Source organism: Pelobates fuscus, chromosome 1 (genome assembly GCF_036172605.1).
Source record: "Pelobates fuscus isolate aPelFus1 chromosome 1, aPelFus1.pri, whole genome shotgun sequence".
Lineage (NCBI taxonomy): Eukaryota > Metazoa > Chordata > Amphibia > Anura > Pelobatidae > Pelobates > Pelobates fuscus.
The window spans coordinates 92,151,705-92,164,012 of NC_086317.1; the positions used below are offsets into that span (position 1 = coordinate 92,151,705).

Below are 12,308 nucleotides of genomic sequence, written 5' to 3' on the forward strand. Positions count from 1 at the left end.
CGTTTCGGCACTATATTGTGCTTTCATCAAGATTTGAGAAAGGCACAGGATAGTGCTGAAACATTTTCTTTTTCTCTGAACTCCAAATAAAAGTCTGACTGTTAACAAGAAACCATTAAACAACTGGGATTGCCCAGATGTATGTATTTGTTCATGTTACATAAATACATTCATTGTTGGAAAATCAGGAAGACATGCATTGTATTGTTTAATTAAATCAGTTGATCAATTACCAGTACAACCATCTTGTAAAATTGTTTATTGTGGCAGCTGTTCTTAATGCCTATAAATGATATTTTTATAAATTTGATTATATCGTGTTTCAGACTGTGCAGTTGAATTGTCAACACATTCATTTGTTTCCAGTGAATGCTGGTGCCTGGTGAAGAAATAGAAATACAGTTTTACAAAATTCTTCCTTACTGAGCATTATTTGTTTAAAAATGCAAACTTTTTTTTCTCTTTTTCTATGGTCACTAATGTGGTATTTGGAATTTATATGTTTATGAAAGACAAAAACCAGCAGATTTGGGGTCATTTCCACCAAATTATATTAAAGGATCACTATAGGGTCAGGAACACAAGCATGTATTCCTGACCCTATATTGTTAACACCACCATCTAGCCACCCTGGGCCCCTCATGCCTCCATAAATATAGCAAAATCTTACTGTAAAAAAAAAAACAAGCAGTCTGCTGACATCATCAGAAGTGGTAGCCTGATCCAATCACAATGCATCCCCATAGGTTTGGCTGAGACTGACAAGGAGGCAGATCAGGGGCAGAGCCAGCATGATTCAAACACAGCTCTGGCCAATCAGCATCTCCTCATAGAGATGAATTGAATCAATGTATCTCTATGAGGAAAGTTCAGTGTCTGCATGCAGAGGGAGGAGATACTGAATGTTTGGATGGATTTTAGGCAGCCATGACCCAGGAAGGATCTCTAACAGCCATCTGAGGAGTGGCCAGTGAAGTTATCTCTGAAAAGACAGTGTTTACAGCAAAAAGCCTGAAGGTAATGATTCTATTTACCAGAACAAATTCAATATGCTGTAGTTGTTCTGGTGACTATAGTGTCGATTTAAGTATAGTCCACTATTTGCATTAAAATCAGAAATTCTTATATGTGATTCCTATAAAAATATCTATTCTTCATATTTTTGAAACTGAGAATTTCTACTGGATTCATTCTTCTCACTTTTTGCAGATGGAACCACAGAAATATCCAGTATTTGTCCATTGGTAGCACAAGCAACCAGATAAAAATGACAAGATAAAACAAACTGTAATCCACCAAACCTCTTGTTAAAAGGGAACTGTCGCTAACTCGATTTTAACTAATACTTATTTGTGAAATAGGAGATATAAAATTGCATCGACACCACTGTATCCTGAAACTAGGCGCTACCATCTTAACTTCCTGTCACTCTGTCCACCTGGCAGTCCACATAGAGAAAGTACACAGATAAATAGAGTAACGAAACAATGCTTCTGTTTCTCCACTTTGCAGTATTTGCCCTAACTTTACCTTGTCTGAATTAGCTGATGATGTTATTGGTTAACTATTTAGTATACACTTTAAATAAAAATGTGGAATCTCCCGGAAAAAAAAAATAACATGCTTTAGGTGATATTAACCTATTAGAAACATATGTTTGTGACGGCAGATGAGAACCATTCGGCCGATCTAGTCTGCCCAATTTTCTAAATACTTTCATTAATTCCTAATCTTATCTTAAGTCTAGGATAGCCTTATGCATATCCCATGCATGCTTAAACTCCCTCACTGTGTTAACCTCTATTCCATGTGTCAACTACCCTCTCCACATTCTAGCTCGAAGTGAGAAGGCTAACAATACACATGTAGAGTAAAATTGAGCTGGTAATTGACTGCTTTTGAAGCGGGGTTGAATTGAAGGAACGTATATAAAGGAACACTGCAGCCACCAAAACCACTTTGTTAGTAAAATAGTTATGGTGTCTGGACTCCCTGCTTTTTCTTACTTGTAAGTCTTAAATTGTTTTCAAACAGTCTTACAATTGAAGGGAGTATTCCAGACACCAGTCTGGCTTCATGTTCTGATGTCCTATCAAATGCAGAAGCATTTGATTAGGCAGCAGTGTTCACTGGCCGCCCATAGTAATGCTCCAGAAAATTAGGTTCTCCAGCACAACTGAATGCCTCTGCATTTTCAAGGATGACCGGAAAGGAAACTGGTCCAACACATTGGGACTCTACTCAAGTTTGAAAACGGTTAGAAAGTCCAGTAGACTCTTCAGCATAGCCACTTAGGTGCTTGACAAGGGTGCATTTTAAGCCATTCGTGTTTTTATGTAGTTGTGTGTACTTTTGTTTGTGGTAGAATATTTTATTTGTATTTCTTTTATTTTTTTGTCACCTAGTTTGAGTAACCTGATTAGAAGAATGGGATATAACAGACCTGCAAATCAGTTGCTCTCAGGTTGAAATATATACAATTTGGATAGGAAAACTGGACTATTGTTTTGGGTACCTAACTCTTTTATTCTATACTTACCATAGATTTATTTTCCTGGTCAAAGTCAATGGCAGCATCACTGTGGGTATATCCATGCCCCAAGCACCTCCTGGACAGGTAACTAGAAACAAATTAAAAAAATAAGGCCTTCCTTTCCTGTCTGGTAACTAGCCCACACACATAAAGACAAGGAAGGGATTATAAAACTACTGGACTATGATGATGGAAAGTTATGGTGAGTATGGAATATATTTTCTGTTTTCCTGGCTGTATGCATGGTAGAATCGGTATAGATAATACCAAAGTTATAAAAATACCGGGCAACAAATGCATACAAAATTCACACTTGAATTCATATTGAAGATAAAGCAGAATGAAGAAAACTCTGCCTGTAACCTTCATCACAAGTGACCAGGAGATCCGAATGGTAGAATATGAAAAAGGTAACTTTAGAGAACCATGTGACAGGTCTGCAAATCTGCTCCATGGGGACACCTGTGGCTGGAGTCCATGAAAAAGAAAGAGCATTTGTAGTGTACGTCCTGATGGTACCTGAAGATTCCTGGATCAGCATGCACTGGCAATACCTGAGAAAATTCATCAATAATAAAGTAGACGATTTGCCTTTAATAATTCCTGAATGGGGAACAAAATTGTCAAGAGGTTTTTGAAGATATCCTAGTATACTGAAAGAGATGTGGCCAAGTCTAGGTTATGCCATTTCTTTTCATCTGTAGCAAAATTATGGAAAAGAGGAGGTAGGACAATATCCTGATGAACATGAAAGGAGGAGATCACTAAACTCAGGATCAGTCTGTAGAATAGCTATCTTCCTGAATGAGGGTGAAAGGGGCTTCACAGGAGAATGCCTGGCCTTGGAAAACCCTTGGCTGTAAGTCAGGGAAACACGAAGGATAACATTGCTGCAGAAGATATTCAGAAGGACCTCTTTCAAGGTACAAATGGATGTTCTAAGTGACAAAACTTTTTGCTAATAGTTCTGATTTTTAAATTGCCTTAATAAAGAGTATAAATCCTAAGTGCCAACCTAGTCCTGGTAAGTTCAGAAAGAGCTGAAACTTTTTTTAGGCCTTTGTCAAGACCTAAAAGATGGGTAGCACAAAGGGTACGGTAGGGCTGTGCCACAAACTATGAGTGAATAGTGGATATATATATATATATATATGTGTGTGTATATATATATATAAATAAAAGTCTTTGAGGGTACTTTGGGTCGAGTGCGTTATTTTAAAGGTTAGGAGGGTGCAGATCTTCACTTCTCAGCTGGCCGTAGTATACAGAAAAGGGCGACAAGAAGTGAAGAGGCTGACAGTGCGTTAAATCTCACTGAGTATATACTATCAGCCTCTTCACTTCTTGTCGCCCTCAAGTAAGCTGCTGAGACCAACAGGAGTAACAGACTGACAAGCACCTAGAGTGCACCCCAGATTGTTTCATGTGAAGGCAGGTAGCTGGACTTTGCATCTTTGACTCTGCCTTCAGTGATGCACAACTTTTTTTTTTTTACTTTTTCTGGAATATAATAAAGATTTTAAACTAAGCATTCGGGTGGTGAGTCTATTGGATCCCATGTTCACAAAGGGCTGATACTCCCTGAGCCATTCAGTCTGGAGTGGCACTACAACCACTCCATGTTTGTGAGTTTTATTTATTAGAATTTTACCTTAGTTTTTGATAAATGACAGAGTTGCATTAGGATGTCTGGTTCTGTTTTGAAAACTTTGAGCTCCTCAAATAAAATAATGTGCAAGTATATTAGTTATCTTTAACTCTTTAAATCACTCAGAAGATTTCTCGAAAATCACTCATAAGATTTATTGTAATTTTTTTGCACTTAATCTATGTAACATTATTGTATGAGTAATAAGCGGTTAATTATGCACCTTAATTTGAATTTATTTGCATGATATATATTGTAAGATAATTGTACACTGTTTTAATTGATATTGCACTCCAATTTAGTGGTTGATTGTTTTTTATTGGCAAGAGATATATTGTGCACTGTTTTAATTGATATTGTGCACTAATTTATGGGTTGTTTACTTGATTGGACCCGGACTCCTCCATAGACCACATAACCTTCTTATGAATGACATCCTCTTAAGTTTTTCCCATAGTTTGCATATTTTCATTTCAACACTTTACGCCTGCTGATTGGGATAACCCCTTAGACACTCTGTTATACACGTCAAACCCTACTTTTCACTCCATATCAAAATTGTACACACTCTTGAGGTACACATCCAGAAAGGCTTGGGGAAGTGGAAGACACATTTTCCTAATAGCCCAGATGATCTTTGTATTGCACACTACACTTAGTGCGAACTACTAACCATGGTCTCCTATCGAGATATGTTCCGTGCACTATACCTATTACTCCCATCAATGCCACCATATAATGGCTAGAAAGGATTCAGTGACTTGTTTTAAATGCACACATAATAACGCAGACTTATACCACTGGCTGTGGGAGTGTACACTGATTAAGCCCATTTGGAGGGAGTTTAAACTGTACCTAAACACCAATGCAATGCCCTAAATTCTGGGTTTCTGCTACTGGGGCCCTTTCAGGTAATTCCATACCTCACAAGTGATTTTTTACTATAATAGCAGCAGTAACTGTAAAACAAGCCTTAGCTCTGGAATATATTCTAAATGGATTGGCTTAATACTTAAACCTTAACTAAAACATTCCTCAAGATGTGGAAATCTTACATCCTCATACTTGACATCAACTACTCGTACCTATACACACACACACTACCTCTACGGGCGTTGGGTGGGCTGGTGGTGTCCTGTGAAACAGGCAATTTATTACAGTTTACTTTGTTTACATGACCAGATAGGTTCTGGCTTACGTGTAAAAGCCCCACCTCTCGATCCGATCGACCATCCCAAACTCCAAAGTTGAGAAACAACTATTACACAAGAGATCATGGCTCCTCCAAACTCTTCTATACGCAATGCAATTGCTTCTCTTCTTGGAGGAAGGGGTAAGATGATGTATAGAGTGAGGTGACTAGAGTGGGAAGTGGCTCATTGTTTTTTTTTTTACATTCTTTATTTTGTCTCAGACAGCAGGAGACATTATGTTAACCCCTTCAGGATGGAGTCAATAGTGCACGGTCTGATCAAAACAAAACGTAAACAAAAACTGGTATTTGCGCTATATGTCTGTTCACCCATAGTTCCCATCTTTCATATTAAATGCACCCACACTTATTATATATCATTTTGTTCAGGAGAAACAGGGCTTTCATTCCATATCAAATATTTATATATGAAACCTAATTTATTATGAATAAAATAAAATAAACTGTGAGAAATTTTAAATTTTTTTAAAAATTTGTAGTTCCGCCTCACATTTTAGCTGTAAATGTCATAATACTGTTAGGTTTTACTGCACAAAAATGCACATATTTGTAATCAGCGATGTCTCACGAGTACAACAGTACCCCCCATTAACAGGTTTTATGGTGTTTTGGAAAGTTACAGGGTCAAATATAGAATGTTCCATTTTTAAATTGAAATTTGCCAGATTAGTAATGTTACCTTTGAGACGGTGTGGTAGCCCAGGAATGAGAATTACCCCCATAATGGCATACCATGTGAAAAAGTAGACAACCCAAGGTATTGAACGTGGGGTATGTTTAGTCTTTGTTAGTAGCCACTTAGTCACAAACACTGGCCAAAGTTAGCGTTCATATTTGTTTTTGTGTGAAAAAAGCAAAAAACTAATATTTGGCCAGTGTTTGTGACTAAGTGGCTACTAAAAATGACTGGACATACCCCATTTGCAATACCTTGGGTTGTCTACTTTTGCAAATGGTATGCCATCATGGGGGTAATTCTTATTCCTGGGCTACCATACGGTCTCAAAGGCAACATAACTAATCTGGCAAATTTCAATGTGAAAAAAATGAAATGCAAGCCTTATATGTGACTCTCTAACTTTCCAAAACACCATAAAACCTGTACATGGGGGGTACTGTTATTCTCGGGAGACTTCACTAAACACAAATATTAGTGTTTTAAAACAGTAAAACATATTACAACAATAATATAGTCCATAAAAGTGCCGTTTGTTTGAAAAAAATGCAAAAAACTTAACTTTTACTTAAAATATCATCGTTGTAATATAATTTACCAGTTTTAAACAGTAATATTTGAGTTCAGCGAAGTCTCCTGAGTAAAACAGTACCGCCTATGTACAGGTTTTATGATGTCTTGGAGAGTTACAGGGTCAAATATAGTGCTTGCGAATTAAATTCTCTGCACTTTCTCCCTGTGTTGTCAGGCATGTCAATCAAATTTTAATTAATCAAATGACATAATTATGTTAAAAGATTACTTAAATATACACGTAGAATTTTAATATATATGCATTTATAGGTATTTAAATTCTACGTGTATACTAATGTAATCTATTATGTAATTATATGTATTTATCTCTCTCAATATATTTGCGGTTATTTGTATTATATATAGAGATAGATATATATAGAATGTCATTCTAAGTGTATTTTGTTACCAATATATATTTTTTAATAACAAAATACAGTTAGAATAAAATTACATATGAATATATAATTTATTTTAAATTTTGTTTCAATATTTTATTTATTTATTTAATAATTTTATTTATTTATTATTGTAATTATATGTATATATATATAATATATGTGTATATATCTATTATATATATAAAATATATATACATATTATATATATGTAACGTCACTCTAAGTGTATTTTAATACTAATATATATACTAATATTACTATTAAAATACATTACGCATGACGTTACATATATATAATATGTATATATATTATATATATAATATATATACATATATTATATATATAAAAATGCATTTATTTTAATTTTACACATGTCTAATTATTTTTTTTAATTCTTCCCACCAGCAGGGGGACTGTCTGATAATTCAGACAGCCCCCCTGCTGGCAGATCCACAGCCAGCTATAGGGGGCCATGTGATCGCTCTTTGAGAGCGATCACATGGCCCCCGGGGGCCTGATTTGCCGTGGGGGGGCTGCCTGGGCTCTGAGGCAGCCCCCCAGAAGAGGATCGCGGCGGAGGTGAGTACCGCCGGACCTCCTGGGCTGCAAGCCGTTACGGCGTTCTATGCCGCCGCAACGGCTTTAAAGCCCTTTAAAGCCGCGACGGCATAGAACGCCGTAACGGCGTTAAGGGGTTAATGTATGGCATAACAAATACATCAAGCAACAGAAAGTTGAATAAACCGTCTAGAATGTCATACATAATAAAAGATTGTACATAAATTGTGGATGAGGTAAGCGTTTTGATAAGTAGACAATTCTGATCATTATTGACATTAGGGTTACAGAATATCCAAGAAGTTATTCGTATCAGTAATAATCACACCTCTCAGCATGGTAAAACTGTGGTTTAAATACAAAACATTTAAAGGGATTCTCCAGTGCCCCTCTCCCTCCCACTCCCCATCCCAAGTTGCTGATGGGGTTAAAACCTCTTCAGTGACTTACCAATGTCCTTCAGCCCTTGGTCAGGCCCTGCCTACTCTCCTCCCACGCGGGGGAGACCTAAAGCGTATGTGCGGCAATGACTGCACACGCGCATTAGACCTCCCCAGCATTATTCAATGCTTTCCCATCAGGATTTCGGCAGCGCTGGAGGTCCTCACATAGCATGAGGATGTCCAGCGGCGTATAACACATTTTTAGTGTTCTAAGAACGCGGAAGTCCCTCTGTCCCGGTCCCTGAGGATTTTAATAGTTGGGGTATAGAAGAGAAAAGAAAGGAAGGGAAAAGATAAAGAAAGAAAGATACGAGTCAGGGGTTTGAAGGCCCCGGTCAGCTCCTGCACAGCAAGCATCCTCTAGACCAGTAGTTCCCAACCCAGTCCTCAAGTACCCCCTACTGGTCCAGGATTTAGGGATTAGAAAAATAAAACACTTTAGACACAACTGGGTAATCCCTAAATTCTGGACCGGTGAGGGTACTTGAGGACTGGGTTGGGAACCCCTGCTTTAGACCAAGCATGTAAAACTTCCCACGGCCGCAAGAGCACAGAGTGGCTGTCTGTCTGCTATCAGAGCAGGCCAGCCCCTCCCCCTTCCATCCTGCTTACAGTGCCATGAGTATGGTCTGGCCTGCTTGAGCAGAGAAGAGCAGGGCTGGAACTGGAGAACGGGCGGCTCATCTTAAGAAGGGCTTGGGGGACCTTCCTGTGTAGTGTATTAAATTGGGGGATGGAGGGGGCAGTGTATTAATTAGAGTGATGGGAGGGGGCAGTGTACTAACTTGGGGGAGGAAGGGTGGCAGTGTATTAATTTATGGGAGGGAGGAGAGAAGTGCATTAAATTGGGGGAAGAATGGGGTATTAGAGTGGTGAAAAGAAGGGCTGTGTATTAGAGTGATGAGAGGGGGCAGTGTGTTAAATTGGGGGGGGGGGACAGTGTATTAAATTGGGGAGGGAGGGCAGAATATTAGAATGGGGGGGAGGGGGCAGTGTACTAGATTGGGTCTGCATGGAGGCGCTGAATGCTATCCATGGAGATGCTGATTGACCGCACAGCTTTTTGCCACACATGCACAATAGCCTCCCAATGCTTTCCTAAGAAAAAGCATTGAATTGGCTGAGATCATCAAGCCAAAGTGCAGAACACCACTCATAAGATTTCAAAATCAACACTATAATGTCATTTGTTTTTTTTTACAGCTGTGCAACAGCATACATTCACCATTTCAGTCCCATTACCAAACTTTTCTTAATATGTCAAGGTAGTTGGACTGAAACATTGATTATATGCAAATGCACGTTTACTTAAAATAAATTTGCTCTTTTGTTTACTTTGAAGCCCTACGAGCATGAGGACATCCAGTGTCAGTTAGGCATCTTTTTTTATACTGTACTTTTCGAAATAAACCTACATATTTATGAAAACTGTATTTGTTTTTTTGCGGCCCACATAAACTTAAACCTTGTTTATTTGGCCCGTGTTAGACTTTGAGTTTGACCTGCTTGCTCTAGACCCTGTGTGGGAGAGGAAGGGGTCTGTAGGTGCAGCGACTGTGGAGCCCAAGGGTTTCCCTATTAGTTTCCAATAGAGGTTTCCCATGGTTCCAAAACTTTGGAGAAGGTCATCATAGACCCTTGAACTTGGGCAATCAGTTTATCCATAATATAGTTATCGTACATTTTTTAAATTACTATATTCATGGAGGGTGTGGTAGGTTTAAGCCACTTTTAAGCCAGGGCCCTTCTAGCAGCCAATGTAATTTTGTTAAGAAGTTGCTGGGTTATATTTATTTTTGTTAAGAATTTTATACTCAAAATGTTTGTTGAATGCTGTATCATATTGTACACTATGATTGTACGTGTCTTTGCATACTGATTATTACTCACTGTTTGTTATTGTATTTGAGGATGTCGATCATTCCTAATAAAAATTAATTTAAAAAAAAAAAAGTACGCCAAACATAAACTTTACATTTTGGGTGACCTTACTGGCTTTTGTGAGACATCTGGGAAGACGAACAGTATACAATTAGATTCCAACAAAATGGTGGTTGCGCAGGAACACCAGACTGCTTATACAAAGAAAAATAAGTAGAAAGGAGATGCAAGAAATGGGCCTAAAGGATAAAAGACAGGGCAATGTCCAGAGTCCTTGCCCTCACATGAAATCCAAAGAAGAGGAGATGAAGGGCTACAAGCCCATTACCAGATGAAACCATAGAGGGTCACTGCAAGCCCCTGGTGGTCACTGTTCCAGCATATGTCGTATCCTGAGACATTCAGAGAGGCCAAAGGGAAACCACAAAAAAAAATCGTAGCTACAAGCTACCTGTCCTAGGATTTAGACAGGAACACAGACAGGTGAGGAGGGGAATGATGGTTTTTTTTTTATTAATTTGTTCTTTATTACCTGTCCAGTAGGTGTTGGGAGTGGGATATACCCATTGTGATGCTGTTGTGAATATAGCTGGGAAATACCTTTTTTATGATAATTTCATTCTGTTTGATTCAACAACAGCAGTATTAACAGTATTATTTTATTTGACTCTAAATATACCCCTATAGCAGGGAGTATTAGGGACTACATCTCCCATAATACTCTTACAGCCATAATGCAGGTAAAGCATCAAGGTAGATGTAGTCCTTAACATCTGGAGTACCAAAGGTTGCCTACCCCTGCCCTATAATATTTAGGACTACACTGTAAATCATCTGCATGCTCTCGTATCATTTGAAAGTGATAGCATTTGGGATCATGTACATCCCACATGGTTACTCTATTATTATCACTTTATATACGGTAATATGAAATAAAGATTATATGAGATTTATTTTTGTACTTTTTTTTTTTATTTCTTGTGACTTTTCTATTGGTTTCTTCTAACTAGAGTGGTTCACATATAACTGTCTTTTTCTTATTCTAATTTAGTGGATAACCCTGACCACGTCCCAGGACAGACTGGTGTACAATGTTTTAGAGAATTATATTTTTCTCTATCCCTTCTTTAAAAAACATTTGACAGAGTCTGATCCTGTTGACAATGACCACTAAGTGTTGCCACCAGCAAATTATTAAATAAAAATAAACCTACCTTTGTTGGCCATGTTGCTTTTTACGGGCTGAAAATATGAAGAAAAAAAATTATTTTGGCTCCTCAAACAGTATTTTATGTTTCTCATGCATAAATCTTGATTAATAGTTTATGTGTTGAATTATTCATTCTATCAAAAATAAGACTAATTACCTCTATAAAGGACAAGAGATGAGACAATTATAATGATGATGATGACTGAGCCACATCCTACTCCAACCGCAATGATAAAAGTAGTATTCATGTAACCTGCAAAACAATAAATAAGTATGTCTGCTCAGGCTCTTCGGAAATTGTATGGTCTCTTGTTCTGGCACTCTAACCCCAATATAAGGACAGAAGCCACTGTAATGTCAAGAAGTGGTCATACAACCTGTTTTACCTTAAGCATATTGTCCTTGGGAATTTGTGACTTGCTCACATAAGAAGGCTCCTTTAATTCACAACCTCGTTGCAGACAGAGAAAGTAACAAGTAGTGATATCTGTGACGGTAGTCACCATCACCAAGAGCTTAAGATGGACAATTCAATTAGGTATCTGGATGATTCCTATGTTTAAGTCACCATGTGTCCATTGTGGGTGCAGGGTGTGTGTGTAATGTAGTTGTTTGGGGGTTAAATGCTAGTGTGTTCTCCTGTCTTGCTAATGCTTGCAATCAACTAGGTGGATTTGGCGGTGGAGCCTGTACAGCGCCACCTGTTGGTTGCAAGGATCTAGCAACCACTGCATGCACTACCTGAATAATAGAAAGGATTGCTCATTTGCATATTCAGGTAGATGTGCATATTGCCGTTTCTAAAGACAGGAGAGATATTTTGTGTTTAATATATTGTATTCCCCATCCCTCTATAAATATGCTGTTATGTTATTATAATTCCCTGTATGTTTTCTGACATGTTTTGGTTATTTGTATTTTATTAAGTGTGTCACAATAATCTATATGTAATAAACATATGGGCTAGTCCCAAGTAGAAATAAAGTTCCTTCATAAGACCTTCATATTACTATAATGTAGAGGGTGCGTGGGGGGTGTAGCCACCTCTCTGAAATGAGGTTTTGCAAGTTGGGATGTCTGAATGATTCTATTCACCAGAACATATACAATGAGCTGTAGTTGTTCTGGTGAATATAGTTTCCCTTTAATTCATATGTGTGTGTATTTTATTA

At 37.8% G+C, this 12,308-nt stretch overlaps 1 protein-coding gene across 3 annotated transcripts in view; it reads right to left on the reverse strand.

Annotated features, from left to right (window-relative positions):
* Positions 1 to 275: 275 nt before the first annotated feature.
* Positions 276 to 12,308, reverse strand: part of LOC134587997 (sodium channel subunit beta-4-like) — a 39,967-nt gene continuing 27,934 nt past the window's right edge. For 2 of the 3 annotated variants that reach the window (XM_063444244.1, XM_063444241.1), the window contains exons 3-5: positions 11,294 to 11,389; positions 11,141 to 11,168; positions 276 to 379 (exon numbers count right to left, since the gene is read on the reverse strand). In XM_063444244.1, coding sequence (XP_063300314.1) covers positions 277 to 379; positions 11,141 to 11,168; positions 11,294 to 11,389 — 227 coding nt within the window. In that variant the 3' untranslated portion in view covers position 276. Of the gene's footprint in view, positions 380 to 2,539; positions 2,610 to 11,140; positions 11,169 to 11,293; positions 11,390 to 12,308 lie in introns of all 3 variants that reach the window. The other variant, XM_063444243.1, reaches the window with a different exon arrangement.